At 39.3% G+C, this 18203-nt stretch overlaps 1 protein-coding gene across 1 annotated transcript in view; it reads left to right on the top strand.

Moving 5' to 3' along the window:
- The window catches only part of fstl5 (follistatin-like 5), a 124319-nt gene that overhangs the window by 43980 nt on the left and 62136 nt on the right, over nt 1-18203 (top strand). The window contains exons 6-7 of the mRNA XM_041047709.1: nt 11221-11417; nt 15241-15361. Of these exons, the coding sequence (XP_040903643.1) occupies nt 11221-11417; nt 15241-15361 (318 nt within the window). The remainder of the gene's footprint in view (nt 1-11220; nt 11418-15240; nt 15362-18203) is intronic.

Genomic DNA, 18203 nt, shown 5'->3' with positions numbered 1-18203 from the left:
GCTGAATTCCTCTCTGGCAAAAAGTGAAAGAAATCAATATTGACGACGAAAATAAACACAAACGCAACAAAAATTAACACAAGCACAAAACAAAGCCTTGTGTAAGGAACCGAAATTTGACTAATACGGATTATTCACGGAGCTTTCCGGTCACTAACGAGTCAGAAAAGCGAGTGCTGTGTTCCCGGTTTGCGATGACGTGACTGGTCCATTCGAAGCGTGACCGTTGAACTCTCTTGAACCTCATTGGATAATTTTATGAAGCCCATTCCCGCCAGTGAAAAAAAAAAAATAGATAAAACTTAGGTTGATAAAATTAAAAATCCCATCGTACGTCATTATGAGTTAAAAGTCATAAATGTAATATAAAAGGTCAAAATTATGATAAAAGTAAAAAAAAAAAAAAAAAGATCAAAAGTAAAAAAATATGAGAATGTTTTCATTATGAGATATTATACCACATATTATACTACTGTAAGATTAAAAAAATACAAATAAAAAAATACAGTAGTAAAAAAATACAGCTGACTACTGTGATTTTCTACTGTAATACTTAGACTACTGTAATTCTGTCATGTGGATAAGATTTTATAGTAAACTTCACAACATTCTACTGTAAAAATCATACACAGTAATATTACTGTGTTTGATACAGTAAATAACTCTAGATTTCACAGCCATAATTTACAGTGTATGCCAACACAGCAAGTTAGCAGAGTCAGTTCTCACTCAACTTTCCATTATTCTGAGTAATTTAGGAGTCATTTGAACTTGAGTTGAACTTGATAGTTCATTCCTGACTTTGGAAACAGCAATTGATAGAACAGTCTCAACTCAATTTTCACTCACTCATTTGTTCTGGAGCTTGCGTTCATATCACTTGGTCTTCATTAGCAGGTGGAGGTTGCTGAGTTGTCAGGGAACAGTGCTAGGGTTGGTTGCATTTCTGGAAGCAACCTAAACAGTGCTAAACTCACTTGTCCAAAGCATGCTAGGGTGAACACTGTGTACCTTACTAATTAAAATACAGTATAACCATTAGGTTAAGAGAACATCCCTTTAAGGTAGAATTTTTTTTCCTTTTTGTTTTTTTGAAGAAATAGCCCAGAAGGGAGAGTAGGGAGAAGCACAGTGTAAAGCTAACCTACCTGAACTGTAAGCCACTCTGACTTTAAACTAGGAGCTAGGTTGATCTAGATAATATAGTATGGTTAGACTGCGTCCCCCCCTCCCCTGCATTTCTTGCAAGAGCACCATAATTTATAGTGTCAGATACAGTCTGTCTCTTATTTCCCTTGATTTTTCTGCTGGGCTTAAGTCTAACATTATTAAGTCTTTAAATCAACCAGTGACATCATTTATGCCCCAACTCTACATCTCAGAGATGTCTCCATGCCCACTGTAAAACCCCAGTCTGTCAACATATGACCCAGCAGTGAAAAAACAATATTCCCCAGTCTGTCCGCTCTAGTCCAAATATAGACCTGCAGCCGTGTGTTGATTTGATGTCTTGGCCTAGGTGTGTTCAGCCCCTGGGTCACTGTCCTCTATCATGTCATCAACAAGGCCTGCCACTGAAGGAGTAAGCTCTTTGTAATCAACTCTACTGGGATCAGACTGGAGAAGTGAACAAAGCCTCCCTGGTCTTTTCATCTCCTCCTCGTCTCCTTGTCTTTCTCTCTCTGTCTGATTTTCCATCTTGGTCTACCTCCATCTTTTGGATGTGTGGTAGCAAAAAGAAAAAGTAGGTGGAAAATCAGTTTAAACCAATCTGCATCTTTAAAAAATATCTGTGTACTTCCTGGGAAGTTAAGGCTTAAAAAAACAGTAGCGAAGTGTTTTCCAATTTATAGCCTCACTGACTTATGCATGCAGTGTAATAATTTAATTGGAGCTCTGGCTTACAATATTGCAGTGCTATACTGTAAATACAGTACAGGTGTCAAAATGAGTCATGTGTTTCCAATTGCAAAGCCACCACGGTGAGGATCTAACAGAGTTGGAATAAAAGCCCAGTAAAGTAAAAGGAAAAGTTTCATTCCACTGTAGTGCATAGTAGCAGATGGCAGGGAGGCTGAGATTCTCTAACAAGGGGATTTGAACTGGAGTCGGTGGGGTGAAGTTTGAGTAAAGTCTCCTGGATGAAAATGATCCCTTTCAAGGTGAGAGAGGAGGGGTGGGTGAGGTAATTCATCAAAGATTAAGACATGAGGAAGAGCAGCGGTCCTGATGAAAGATGGGAGGGAGAGAATTACACCTGCATCCGGGGAGGAAACAGTAGTGACAGAGACTGAATGAAGGGAGGGAATCTGTCTTGAGCTGTTACCACACACCCAGAAAGTTATTCTGTAGCACAGAGACAAAGTAAAGTTCCCAGAGAAAGCACTGTGTAGAGATTGTCCTTTACAACAACAAAACAACCTGTATATACTTTTCCTGATAAGTGATTTCCTGTGGCTGTACAAACGATGTTCTAAGTAGAAACAGTGTCTTTGAATCATGACCACCATTTTTCCGAACTATAACCAAGTATTTTCAATTTCTTAAAACAAAACCAAACCTTAAAGAACAGAGGTGGCAGATCACAAAACACTCATAAATTATATATCTATATATATATAAAATTTTTTAGATGAAAGGCCTTGTTGGTTGTGTCACTGGTTCGTGTGCATGTCCCTGTTCTTTTAATAATAAAAAGCATCCACAAATCTCACTGTCATAGTCTAAAAAAGGGGATTCGGTAGAGACAATTTTCTTCTCAGATGTTGTTTGGATGCTGTTGGTTTTGTTAAAACAATCAACCACCAGCCAAATGCTGCCAGTCAGTTTCAGTTTGTCTCAGGTGTAGCAGCCGCTTCGACGTGTGACTAACCATCATTTGGAGACCTGTTCGACTCTTAAATGTCAAGGTGAGAACGTGGCTTGCAGAAATTGGGTTGGCTAGTTTCCAAAACTTCAGTACGCTTGCGAGCAGAGTTGTTGGAATTTATTTTTGGTGCAGAATGGAAGGAAAAAACTCTCAGTATAGAGTGTCAGCAGCACAACATGTAGGCAGACATATATAGACAGACATAACAAAAAAAAAACTTTAACTGTGTTATGTTCAGCTCCATGACAGCTGGGCAAACTCCATCTACTGATGAAGATCATGCAATTATCAAAAGACTGAGTCTTTTTGAATCCCTTAGTGAATCTAGTTTAGCTTTCATCATTTGAAAGTAACTACATTTATAAATAACTATAACCCAAGAGTTCACTTTAGATCTTTAATCACCTGTTGTTGGGCGAGAGGCCAGAAATACTACAGTGCTTAGTGGTAGCTAATAAATTAACATAAATTAAGCTAGTCTAATTAATTTTCACAGCTTGTAGCTATAACCTGAAAATGAGATGAGCAGTTGATATGAGATGTTGATTGTTGATTGATATTTATTGTTCTGACACGTTGAAACAGCTGTAACATAATGACTTTGACACCTGATTTTTCACAAACTCCTTGATCCAAATAACGGAGGTCCTGATTCAGAACTATGAGGTTAATGAGCCTAAAAGTCTGATTTTATCTGCATGCACAGATTAACTGGGACTCTCCCTTTAACATGTCATGATCAGCTGGATCATTTCTCTAGAGAAGAGTCTCCGCTCTGTTGAGCTTGACAAACACAGTTCACTGGCTGTCACAGAGTGATGTTACCGAGTGATGTGTCTCTTCACTCACAGTCTTTGGCAGAGTAGTCAGTGACATGGAGGGAACACGTTAACCAACACACTGCAGTTTCAGTGGAGCTGTTTCAGAATTAATATTAATTAGCTACAGTTGCTCAGCATAGATCTGTTGCCGGTGACGTTGGTCATTGCAACTGGTAAAAGCATCAGTCAGTTGCCAGCTATAAATGAGAAGCATGTTTTTAACATTGGTCCTGGGTTAAAAAAATAAATATATTGTGGAGGGACAGAAGGTTTGATACGATATTCATTACTTTTGGAGCTTAGTGATTCCGAGTATTATTTTTCCGACCGAGTATTGGATCCCAAATCAAACCGGCAATGGGAACCCAGTCCTGCCTAGACCATCAACTAAATGGACCTTGTGGTGAGACTGTTTTTCCAACTGCTGTTTCCAAGGTCAAGAATGAACTTTGAAACTCAACTCTGTATTTTTCTACCGCCCCCAGTTTTATATAGATGCACAGATCTTCAGTATGACTCAAAGTTTCATTCCAAACTCATTCTAAACTTGTATCATCCTGGAGTGTGTGTGTGTGAGGAGTCTACAGCCCTACTGCCCAGATATCCATTTCAGATTCAGTCAGGTGTTGCAGCAGTGACACCTCTAGTTGCTCTTAAAGATTGCAATCAGTGACCTCTGATTTGGGTAACCCAGTTGTCACGCTGTGCTGTCTTGATGTATTGTGAGCCATGGCAGTACGCAGGCCCCTGGAGACAGAGATGGAAAAGCTGGAAGAGGTGGTGGGGGCAGGCTCGGGCGGGGCAAAGATGGGAAAGTTTTAGCGGAGTTGAGTCCAGCTATTCCACTGAGCCACTTTTTTCTTTATATAAATAAAACATTAGTGCTTTTAAAGGTGCAGGTGGAGGAGGCGGGGGATGGCGGGTTCACTCACGGTTAAGGCCTCAGTGAACAGTGGACAGGATGGAGATGCTTTTTTTCTCCCAGAGTTTACTGTGTATTCTAGGAAGGATTAGTGTGTATTTTCAGCTCTGGACTCAAACTCAGACTAGGACAGTGAAATAACATGAGCACAAATCTGCATGTTGCAGATTTTTTTACTTAGTTTTCTGGGCTTTTTTTTTTTCCTTTGAGTCACAAAGTAACTTGCGATTCTCTTGAGTGCCAACTGGATTTACAGTGATTGCTTATGCAGGAGTTGTTTCTTTGTCGCTCGGCACAGTACGCATCGGTGGCTGTAGATTCATGGTGCGCAGTGGTTTTCTCCTCAGGTGCTTGGAGAGCAGGCGTTATCACTACAACATTCAAAATTTTCTCCTACATGCTGTTGTCATCTCCATTCCATTACTCACATATCTGAAAAAGCTCTGTAAAACAACAAATACTTTAAAGCAAACATTACTGTTAGCCTTCATGCTTCGTCTAGCTTGCTATCATGGTGTACCAGCGTTTCCCTGTGGATGGGTGCTGTCATACCCAGGAGAATGCCATTATGTTCTGGTTTGCATGCAGAGTTTTGTTGTTCTTCTTTTGAAAAGTTTTTTCAGGTTCATTTACTGAGTGCCACATAGCCGGAGTGGTGGACTTTGTCTCATGGTGGGAGGATAATCAATTAGCCACCAATGACAAAGGACAAATGTTGGTGCAGCAGTGAACATAAATATGATTAATTAACACATACTGTTGTATGTCACACTCCAAAAAAAATATATCCAGATGAACTATATAGTGGTATGATTTCTGTATGGAAGTGTATGCAGTATGCAAGATGAAATACATAAGCAAAATGTTTTTGCATACATAACAACTCGACACCATATCCTTATTTTTATTATAAATAATGGCAAGTACTGTCAATCAGAAAAAAATGGTAAGGGTCTAAATTTCTGTAGTTAAGGAATGATATGGTTTTTTGTTTTAAAACAAACAGCTCACAGAATTGTGTGCAGACAGTAAAGCATTTGCAGTCATCGTATATTAGCCCTGCAGCTATTCATTACATGGATTTTGGGTCACTGTGATTAAACGTTTGCTTGCAGTAAAACCTTTTCCACATCATGCTGTTGGTGGATAGGCCACATTGCTGAAGTGATTCATGGACTATTCAGCAGTACTTTCCATTGCCAAGGGAAATTGAAACAAAGAACAAGAGCCATGAATGTACCGGCTGAATTTTGGATTGCTTGAATATCTGAACTTTTTGGATTGACCTGGATGGCTTCTTCTGTGTGCTATGATTATTCTTAAAAATTCTATTCAGTCTCTGTCCTCTGCAAATGGACCCTGGCTCTTACAGTTGTACTACAGCTGTGTCTAATTCCAGCTTTGGGCCCCTTTGGGATTTAATTAGCCAACAGTTTGAAGTCTTTTGTGCATTTTTAAGACAGAATGGGATACTCACCTGCTAAATTATAGATCCATACAGGCCGCTGTACAGATGTTCTTCCTATAATGACATTAAATCTTTATTTTGATGCTTATTTAAATGTATCTCTTTAGGTCGTAGTTTGTTAAAATTAAGTTTTTCATTTACATGAACAATGTTATTTAACACTGACAGAATCATCAAATTACCAGCTGAGTGACATGATGCCAGAAACAGGTCTGGTTCTGAGTTATCTAATCTAAGACTTCATCAACATCTTTGTCTACACTGACAGAGAAGAAAAAGCAGGATGTTAGAGGCTGTCTTTTGAGGGCTGTCTTCTTCTATTTGTCTGACAGAAAATAGAGTTCAGACAACTTGGATTTGAACTATGCACATAAAGCAAGCGCAGTGTGAACTGTTAAGTGGCAAGGATGCAAGTGAAACCCTGCTGAAGACCCAGTTTCCACCAAAAACCAGCAGCCCTTTGTGCTGTGTACCTTCAGTTAAAGTCCCACATGTTTGTGCATCTCCTCCCACATATACACTGTGACACAAAAATCCCAAAGAGATGGGCAAAGAATTTCAAGGTCAAGAAAATACCATATTGTTGTAGCGTCAGTTGCACCAGTGTTGGCCTGCCAGGAAAATGGACTCTTTCATGTGTTTATCCTACATCACTGGCACTTAGAAGAGCACTCTGCCGATTTAGCATTGGACCTCTGTAACATGGTTGGACCCGCGATAGACGGTTTTAAAAAATAATCAGAACTGATGCAGCAGAGCTTGGAGTGTGGTATGCCTTCAGTGGCTAATGTAGCCTGGAGCTGGTAGCCTTAAGCAGAGATGAGGAGTGAGCCACAGTGGTAAGCTCAACGCTCCTGACCACCAGACTTATTCCATTTTCAGGCTTCAGCCATAACCGGCTTGTCTCCCTTGAGGCAATTTATCCGATTTTGGACATCTCCGTCTGCTCTGCCACAAAAGGTTTTATACATTTTTTTTTTTCATATGCAGTGTACTCCCTAAGACCTTTAAACAGACATTGGTGTGTAAAATCCCCTTTAAGGTAAAGTTTTAGTTTGGCAATATGCCATTTAAAAGACCTTTCCTTCCTGCAAAGAAAGGAGTTCAGACACATTCATTTCTTCTATGTATTAATCAGAGGGCTAAACAGCTCCTTCAGTACTCTAATACTAATGAATTACCATTTCTTTTAACTACAAAAGGCTGAAAGAAATAGTAAAGTCAGTCATTTTTCCAATCTAAAGAGAGTAATTCAAAAGTATACCGGAGTGTGACGATGTCTGTAGCTGTAAAACTCTTTGGCTCTTGGCTTTGCATTTTAATAACAAAGCTCCCTGCTGCAGTTACTCTTTTTGACAAATGGTTTTAATCAAATAAATAATTTGCTCCCAGTCAGTGTAGCGGATATGAGTCCACTTACTCTGACATGTATTTCCATCCATGTGGAGACTTGACCGCCACATCATATGAACAGTTCAAGGCAATTAATAAGAAGCAGTGGCTTTTCATGGTGGAGCCTGGCCAGCTGCTTGTGCACATATGGAGCCAATGTGATCAGAAACATTTGTCACAAGCAGGGTCATTAAGCAGTCAAAAGCAAACAGTAAAGCAAACTGTGACAAGTCTGCGTCCTTTATGTGCCGTTAGTGACAGTGATAAAAATTAACACCACCTACCATGAACATACCATTACATTTTGGCTAAAAGCTATTTTGACAGATTAACAGCTGCTTTTTTCAAATCTCACAAAATGGTGAAAGGGATGGTGACATATCGAATGTAAAAGCTCCTGTAAGGGAATAAAAAACTTTAACAGCCTGACTACATATCAGGCAATTCACTTATATCAGCAGCTTTCTACAGAATCTTTCAGGGCTTGGAAAATGTCATGTGTTTCCTTCATGAATAATGTTGACAAAAGTAGCCTTATACTAAAGCGTTCCAGTCTTACAGTTGATGGTTCTCTTACAAAAGCTGTTGCCTCTCCTCGAGCAGTGTTTACTCAGCTCGTAATTGGATGTTGCAAACAAGGACTGTCTTGTTGTTAGTATGTGATATAAATGAGCAGACTTGAGATGAATCTGACAGGAAAATTTTAAGATTACACAGGAGAAAAAGGAAGATTTGGTCATATTTGGTAATTTAGATGTGGCAATTCAAAAAAACATGAAAAGGAGGCTCTTACCATGGGGGAAAAAACAAACCACAAGCATATAATCAAACTTCAGGCATTTTGGTTGAGGGCGTAAATGCCTGTAGGACTCCGGCCTTCATGAGGTTTCATGAGGTTCATGAAGTTTGCATGAAGGTCAAAGTGTTTGTCCAAAAGGATACTCTACTGACAACAAGTTCAAAATCTCCACTGTTGATTGGAAGCAGCAATGTTTACAGGGCACTCCTAGTATTTATTAAAAGCAGCATGGATAAAATCACAGAATTTGTTTTTGCTAGCTGAGTGATTACCACTCCTGTTATACAGAGTGAGCAGACAGGTTGCTTTTTAATGTATCTCACTCCACTTGAAAGCAATTTGGGGTGCTGAGATGCCTGCACAACCCAAGGCTGGGTTTTAAAGGGCTGGGAGTCCTATCAGTAGATCTTGATTGGACTGTAAAATGCAATAGATTTCTGTTGAGCTGTTATTAGTTCCCTAAAGGACTGTTTTGACTCAGGCATGTTGGCTTAGTTAATCTGAGAGAGAGCTTATAGTAACCATTGTCTAATTAATGCAGACACTCCCCTGTGTAGATATGTACTGTTTGGACTCTTTAGGGGTGTGGAGACTGTTTGTAAGGGCATGTGTGTATGTGTGTGCATTGCAATCTGTAAGTGCACAAGTGTGTGTGTGTGTGTGTGTGTGTGTGTGTGTGTGTGTGTGTGTGTGTGTGTGTATGTGTGTGTGTGTGTGTGTGTGTGTGTGTGTGTGTGTGTGTGTGTGTATGTGTGTGCATGCATGTGCCAGAGCATGCTCCTTTGACGTCGTTGACCTTCATATCCCCTGGGTATGCCAGCAGCCATTTATCTTTTATTCATTCTGCCATTTGTGACCAAGGCAGCTACTGTGGCACTGATGCTTGTCAAAACAGACCCTGTCCCATGATATGCAGCATGCTGCAGCCTCAATGGCCCGCGCTCTAACAGCCAAAGCAGTTTCCAGGCAAAGAATTAAACATACTGGTTCCATTCCCAAAGAATTCACCAGCCACTCTCACTGTTTTAACAGCCAGGAACTGTTTTGAAATTCAATAGATCCTCCAGTTGGTTTGCTGTCTGCAGTGGCTGGTAGAAAAGACAAGCTTACCAGCCACCACTGTTGTTGTTGTTCACACCCTGCTACCTGCAGGAAGCTTCAGACCGAGTGTTCAGCTCTAACATCTGTCAACAACTCAGTTTGTCTCTCACTGACAGCTGTACCTGCAAAAACAAACTGAAGCATTGTTCAAGGGCTCCTTGCGTATGTTTAATTCCCTCCACCTGGCCATGTGAGCTTTCAATTATTCAGTTCTCCAAGTTGTTATTAGAAAGCAAAGCACATCAAGATGAGATTTCCATTATGGGGTGACATTACCACAGCCTAGAAACAACCAAGACCTTCTTAAAACACTCTATATAGCGCTGTTAAAAGCATTTGGCAGAATTACTTCAGTTTTCCCAAAAAGAAAAGGGATTTTTTCCACACAGAACTAAACTCTCACTAAATTATCTCTAATTAATTTAATTTAGAGTTAATTCTCTTGTTTGCACTATTTCTGGAAGAGTATGAAATGAATATAAATAGCCCTAAATAGCCCAACTGCTGGAAATCACACCCTTCTCAGTCACAATACTAAATATTTCAATGCCAGGAATAAAGTTTCTATGCCTTGGGACTTTACAAGGTCACACAGATTTGAGATGAAAATGAAAATGACTTGATAGCTTCTGTGGAAACCCGCTGATTTCCCTGGCAGAGTGTTAGAACGTCTTCCAGCCTCTTATACCCAAATGATGGTTAGCGTCAGGATTACACCAAGCATCTCATTTAAATGCTCGCTGATTGCTCAAGTTGTTTCGCTGAAGGAATACTGGGAAAAAAAGCTCACAGGACAAAAATGAGATCCTACGCGTGCGATAATGACATGTCATTGGTTTCTGGGGTCGCTCTGATTCTGCTTAACTAGTCATCAGCTCTCAGCAAGCGCCAACTTCTACTGAGTGGAGATCTCATTACTGCACTCACTAAATCATTCCCGCCTGATCATCCCCAACAAAGTTCCTTTGTCTCGCACAGGACCCCATGCAGCAGCTATTTTTCCCAAGGAGGTGATCACACTGTACGGTGTGGCAGAGATGTCACCTTCCTCCCCAGAGATTTGAAAAGCATCTCTAAGCACAACAAAGTTTTCCTTGTGGGCTGCTTGACATCAGCTAATATAACTGTTATTAGAGGAGAAACCCTTCCAGATCTAACAATGAGAATTTGATGTGACACGTGTCAACCTCTAGTTCTAGTCATTATTTTCTCTTTGTCTCGACTCTACTCCGCTGAACCTTTCATGTAGTTGACTTCTTTGATCTGGAGCCTTTGATGGCGGATTGTAAATACAAAACCATCATGTTTTCTGCTGCTGTCAGGGTTAGCTCTTGACACCTGTGTGATGGATTTGTTCGTCAGCTTCTTTGTGTTGGCGGAACTGCTGCTTTCTTAGTTAGAGGCAGTGAAATGCTGCACGACTGTCACTGTTTGTGCTCCCCTCGGGAAAATAATTCCTTCCTTTGCATTTGTTATTGTGATGCAGACAGTCATAGACATGCTCAGATTTGGATTTTGCTGAATATAAACAGCAGATTATTGTTTAAAAATATGAGTCTTCAGGGGGATTCTAGTTTTCACAGGTCCAAATTGGCTGAGATTTAAAACATTGCATCCAATTTTAGGAATCATAAGTTCAATGCTTTTAATCATGTGCCTGGTTCAGCACCAGGGAATCATTGAGGTATTTAAGAAATATCTGTTTTTAGACATGCTGTTGACATTTAAATATTTTTAGTTCTCTAAACAACGTAAAAACACATTTTCCTTGCAGTTTTTACTGTAGTGAATATTCATTTTCTCCTACCTCCTAACTAGTCTGCTTCTCCCTTTCCCTTCTTTTCCCAGATGATAACTGCAGACTGAGCGACTACCGCCGGCTGAAAACCAAGATCCTGGATCTGCATGACAAACGATACATGGGGTCTCACATCCATGGGGCCCACAAAGACAACATGGCTGCCAGGAAGCAACTGGTTGATGTGATGTTTAAACGCTTCGATGCAGATAATAATGGTCAAATAGATGCCAGTGAGCTCTCACAGGTGAGGATATTTTAGAAAAGCAGATATGAACCATTGGAAAAAAAACAAAACGGTACATACTTAAATCAATTATTGACATGAGGATAAATGCAAGAACTTAACTCTGAGAGTTTTAAAAATTTATTCATACAAAGAAGAAAAAAGCTGCTTACCATTTTGTAATAGCATTTCCCTTTTCAAGACACTCCACAGCTCCTCTTGAGGCTGTCAAAACCAGTCATTTTTATTAAAATAAAAATAATAATAATCAAAAGGAGACTACAAATGAACAAACTGCCTGTGTGCTCAGGTGTTTAAACCAGCCGCTTTGATGTCTGCCATTATGTGCGTCCCTTTTACTCTTCTTACCCTTCCCTCTGGTAGCTGTAGTGCGTGGCTCTAGGTAAATCTTTTGAAAAGCAATGTGGGTCAAAGGAGCCGTGTGCTCATGGGAGGCTGCACTCTTTGACCAGCGATGCCAAGAAGAATGGTTGTAAAAAGAGCTTTTTGTGGCTGCCATGAGGAAAGACGATGTTCTGTGCATAACAAATAAAGCCTCCCAGTACCTAAGGACTGATTTAATATAGAAAGTATTTGAATAATTGAAAGGGTAAGCAACCTGCGGTGGATTTCAGAACCATCATACCAGTTACTGTTCTTGGGTCAGTTTCCTGCTGATCCAATAGAATATACTGTCTGTAGGGGGGTCACCTTGGTAAGCGTTGTCAGTGCCCTCTATGCCAGCGGGGGTGATCTCTTTAGATTAATTTGAATATATTTTACTATTTTGAATTTAAAGAATCTGAATAATGCTACAAAAATAGTGATATTTTTGCCATATTTTCATATTATTTACATATTTTTGCATGTTTTTACATTCACATGGTGCCTCATGCCAGCATGAGAGAAATTAATGCTTAGTGAGTAAAATGCATAGTCAACAGACCATGTTGTGCTGTGTTTTATGGAATAATATTGTCAGTGCGCTCTGAGTGTGAATTTGAATATGCCCTTTCAACCTATTGAATATTAGTCTGGATAGATTTTTAAAGCTCTTGGTCTTGCATTTATTCTATTCCAGGCCGAGCTGTACCACTCCACCTTTCCCTAGCTGTTTGAATGACACAAGCAAGTCAGTAATAATTAACATCCAGATGGAGGAGCTCTTTTCAGGGGCTCCTCAAGGGCTGCTTTTAGCCTTCCTCCCCTTTTTATCCCTAACACATATGGGAATGTTGGCAGGTTTCATATAGTGTCAACTACACAAATCAAATTTTCAAGCAAAGGAAGAGAAGGGAGGATTTCTGGAGTAGTTAGACATTAAAATATCAGTGGATTGCAGGTGGCCCTTATGGGGTTTTCAACTGAATCAAAAAGTTTTTTTTTTTTCCATGCATGCATAAATTCATGGCCCTCTTTTGACTTTGATGTACACATGGCTGTGTGAGAAAAGTGGTTTTCTCACTTCAAAATAAACATTTTGATTCATAATCAACAGATTTTTTTTTATCACTCTGTCATACTGCAACCAAAACTCCTGGTCTGTTTTGCTAAAGTGACAGGAAACTTCCTAAGTATCGTGAACACATCTACAGCCTAGAAGTGTTGAGAAGACTTTTCAATTTCTGCGTACCATCACCTCACATCAAAATTACTGCATAATAAATAACTGCGTGATAAATATCAGAGACAAATAGCTTCGTCAATCTGATAAGTCATGGATTGAGTGTGCCTCAACATAAGGGCCCCTGAATGTAATTATGGATTGGGTCTTTAATGGGTTTTCATGCTGGTGTATTAAATGTCTCTCAGAATGGAATTTCACAATATTTAACAGCTCAGCAAGCACAGTTTTATTTTCTTTCCGAAGATGTGAGTTTTAAGTATCAAACACAATTTGTAAAGGGTCAGATTCACTTAGATTGCATTGTCAGGATAATCTCCATGTTTTTTAAACTTTAGTTGCTTAAGCTAGAAGTGCAGAGTTCTGCTTATTGACAAAAGATGAAAGTGAAAGAAGACAAGAGATTTATGCAAATTAAAGTTTGGTGTGAACAGGCCCTCAAAAGTGCACTGCACAAGCAAATCACACTCTTATCAGCAGTTGAAAGTGCAAAACCATGGCTTCCACCCTCGTGCCCTAAAGCGCCCTTTATAATTGGAGCATCCTCTGATCTCATTTGAAATTCTAGGATGGAGATCACTCATCCTAGCTTACTTGACTTGCTAGAGTGTGCACATGAAGGGGCATAAGGAGCAGTTGTTATTGACCTTTTAGTCTTGGCTGCCCTTTTGAAATGGCAAATCAAAACTTATTTTTTCACTTATGAATTACTTATGTTTATCATTTAACCAAAGATAGAATTCTTTTATTATACCTTTTACCAAAAAAGATATATATATAAAAAAAAAGATATAAGACATAAGAGGATACCTTGTCCACCATGGAGCCTTCTCTGGCCCAGTCTACCTTGGCTGTCATGTCTAAAAAGCCAACAAGAACACAGAGGATAAAGATGTAACTGGTCAGATGCAAAGGCACATCTGCGACTTTGCTAGGCAAAGATTGTCTTTATCTGGCTCTGAGCAAGGACTTCTTTTTAAAGTTTCTTGTCTTTGTCTGGTTTTGCACTTTAAAAGGTATTTCAAAGAGCACTGCAACTAAAGTAAGACATTTTTTTGAATTAGTCCATATATATTTTATATATACTATATTTTATAGTCCATATAAAAACAGTTTCAGGGTCACAGCTTTTGGAAGGACTTCTTTTTGTTCCTTCACAAAAGTACAGATAGAGTCTGTTATGCAGTTCTACGTATCGTTTGAAAAAAAAATGATGAAATTAGAAAAGGCAACCTCTGCTCAATGTATTGAATAGGACAAAATAGTTATACTGACTGCAAATTGTTCAGAATCCTGAGGAACAGCATTAAAGATCTGTCCACATGAGCCGTACACAAGCTCTATACTACAGTTACCCAGTTACTCTACCCTGTGACTGACACAACACTTAAAAATCACTCAAAGGCTATCTACATTACTTTGAGACAAAGTATGCAGAAAAGAAGGACCATGGTCAAGAATGTTTTTGAGTTTCGGTACCTTTTTTGCTGTGAAATCTGTATTTTAATCATTAATATTTGTTAGCTCAGTTTTGGTTTGGCTTAGATGTAGGTCAGCTATAAATGATAAAATTCCCTACCCTAACCCTTACAACAAAGAGAGGAAACAACATATTTTTGCAGATAAGATCAAATGATTAAAGCTGTGAAAGACACAGGGAGCGGGACACCACAGGTATTTGTCACATGTAGTGTTTCAAGGATAGATATGCCATTACAGGTGACTCCTAAATTTTGGGAGGGGAAGTGCACTGATCCGATGGACGAGTCATGATGTATAAAGCCGTCCCTTGTGATCAGCATTTTGACAGATGATCTAGTATGATGGATGTTTTACTGCCAGGGCCATGCAGAGGGTGTTGAATAGGATCATGTTTTAGCAGGATGATGATACAACCTGCACAGTGTTCGGGGCCTTTTCACCATCAAACATCAGTGAGTCTCAGTTTGGCAACAATAAACTGACAGATGATAGTGTATGTCTTTCATCTGTGACATTCAACACAGAGCTTCGATTGGGCGTAGCGTTGCCTCATTGCAGAGGAAATATCCACGCCTTTCAAAGTAAATTCATTTACTCAGCTGTTGTACGCAAATACAGTTTTGATGTTATGTTAATCAGTCGTTGTACATGTAATTTTTAGGAGACAGGGTTGATGACAGGTGCCAAAACAATTCTGTCCACCTTCTTTAAGCAAATATCAATTCATTCTCTTTGAAGGTCATCAAGCAAGAAGGTCTGTCCAAGGATTTCTCCGAGTGCACACTGTTTGACCTGCTCAAGTACAATGACGTCAATGACGACGAGCACCTGACAAAAGAGGAGTTTTACACAGCTTTTGGTGAGTACAAAGTTTTGTTAGCAAAAGATTTCTTGTGATAAGAAAAACCTATTCCAAGTTTTGAAAATAAACTATTGTAAAAAGGACTTCACACTGTCCCTGAAAAAGAGTGATGGGAGCCGCATGTGATATTTTCACGCCCACATTTTCCATTTACATCAGAGAAAACATGGATTAGATGTGAGAGGACTGAATTTCTTATCCACACAATCTCAGTTAATGCTTTCTAATATCTCCTGATGTGTTTTATTACATGTCTTGAAGCTGATTGTTCACATCATCTTAGTGCATAAACATTAAGACAGGGGTGTCTGCATCATTTTTCACCAGTTAATCATAATTCACCTGGATATTCAAGTAATAATCACAATCGACCGGCAGCAGAAAAGGAAACTTAAAACCATAAAAACAACAGAAGTCTGTTCAAGCTAAAAAAACACAGGAGGAATCTTTTGGAAACATAATTAATTAACATACATTTATTTTAAAGCTTACATGCTGTTGATACCTATGCTTCTCTTCCTTGTACTCTCCCAAAACGTATATAACCCGTATGGGCTTCAAAAAAGAAAAAGGTTGTCTAATTAAATTTTAATTGCGTTTTACTTTGAAATCCGAGGAGTAACTAATTTGTTCTTAACATCTGAGTTGCATTTCCTTTGAAACATGGGCCATGTTTCAGAGTTACAGTGATGATAAACTTGGAATAGCGTCTGATATCTTGCCAGAGGTTTACTCACTTTGAACTTAAGATTGTTGCCAACTATATTTTTGGTCTTCAGATGTTTGATACACTGGGATAGATGGGTAAAGGATAAATTAGAGTTGGTGCCAAAGGAAGCAGGTCACAACTGGAGTTCAGACCAAACCCCCCCCCCCTAATTAGGAAACATAATGATGACAGGTGCTCTGCCGTATGTGAGTCACACCAATAATTGTGCTCCAGTTTCCTCCCTTTGTTTCCTCCTCATGCTCTCTTTCATGGTTCTTTGCTGTCTGACATTTTCAGTCAGCTCAATATCCTCTGACAGAATATCCTCTGACATTTGGCTGGCTTGACACATTTAGCAGTGGGAGAGAATTCATAATCAACCTTCATCTCATCAGCTTTTTGTATTTAAAGCATTTCTTAGAACAGACAATAAAAAAAGTCACAAGAGCAAATGGCATAGTGAAAGAGTCACATCTTGTCTGTTAATCTCCACATAATACGTAAATGTGTGGGAGCAAACCCCTTCTGGCAAATCACGAAAAGAAAGGGACCTCAGCCAATCCGGGGAGAGCTATGTTTCCTTGAAGAGTTGAGTTGCTCTAACTCCAACTACTTCCTCTTCAGTTTTCAGATCTTCCAGCTTAACTGCTCACACAGAAATGGGATGTTTTATGCGAGGAAATCTCTCCTTCTGTGAAAGAGTTTCTCTCAGCCTGTTTCATTCTTCTCTTTTACTGCTTCTTTCCCATTCTTCGTCCTTCTGCGCCACTTAATGTTGTTATTCAGCAACAATTAATTGCCGTCGAAATATATAGATGACACATTGCCTAAGCCATTTAATTAATACTCTTGACTGGGGATTGCTTCTATATTATTATTATTCATATAAAAATGAAAATTTATTTATTTATTTGATTAAAAAACAAACAAAAAAGTAACAATTTCAGTTAAGGAGTTCGGTGCTTAGTATGGCTGAAGATGTGTTTCTTGTCTTTGTCAACAGCGCTGTTTGAGTCAAGATTTTCATGCACTCTACTAGAGCGCTTGAAGCGATTTCATCTCTGTTCACCCAATACTGAATTTAGATGAGTGTTTTACATACTTGGAGGTCATTGTAGTTCTTGGCGGTTGTCTTCTGCACTTTATTCACGTTAAACCTTCTTCACTTTGTTAAATGCTTAGGTGCTTTAAAGATAGGCCCTCAGTATGCCTGTGAGGCATGCTGAGAAAGAAAGGCCAATGATAAGGTCACAAATTCACCTCCTTTAGAGACTAACAGCTGTATTGAACATTTCAATGCACCTAATTTCAACAGAACTCTATTCATCTAAACCAAGGGAGATAACACAAAGGAAAAGGTGCCTTAAAATCTTTTTTTCAAACATTATCACCTGTGATGTGGTCTTAAGAAAAAAGTAAGTAGATGGTAAAACTGGACTGGACTAGCAAAACAAAAAAAAAACTCATCAGAAAGTGTATGAAAGCTGCACTGAGCTACAGACTAAAGTGTCAGCTGTCAGTGATTCAGGAGTACCAGCAGATGTGGCACATAATGGGGAGCCATTTAATTCAATGTGCATATGTTCATGTGCTCCCTTCAGGGAAGTCGGTATATAAGTAAGTTGAAGGACTGTTACTTTGAAGATACATATCATACAGGGATTCAGCATCTAACTCAGCAAGATAGATTCTCACCAACATGGAATTTAAACTAGGGACCCGATCTGAAACTGACCGCTGCAAATATTACCTAAACCTGAAGTGCACAAATTCATTTTCAGATAGATCAAAGAGAGACTCGATTGGAGGGACTGAGAACATCCAGGCCTGACCCAGGGGTGATGATGATCTGTCAATTATTTTCCACCACAGTCGTGGTGGAAAAGAGCAGAAATGTAATTATAATAGTGTCCTAAAGATGAACGTACAGAATTTTTGTTTGTAGGCATTATTTGCTTGTAGGCTTCAAGGACCAATTTATATCAGTGATTAACAGTTAAATTTCCACCTCCTTTCCCAACAGAAAAACATTCTATAGCTGTAAACTGAGCGATAGAGAGATCAGATCACATGATCAGAGCTGATACCGTGTACGCTCAGGCCCTTTAGGATCCACTCGTATTGGACATA

The sequence above is a fragment of the Toxotes jaculatrix genome, chromosome 10 (assembly GCF_017976425.1).
Source record: "Toxotes jaculatrix isolate fToxJac2 chromosome 10, fToxJac2.pri, whole genome shotgun sequence".
Classification (NCBI taxonomy): domain Eukaryota; kingdom Metazoa; phylum Chordata; class Actinopteri; family Toxotidae; genus Toxotes; species Toxotes jaculatrix.
The sequence above is the reverse complement of the archived record's forward strand: the minus strand, read 5'-3'. Positions and strand labels throughout refer to the sequence as shown.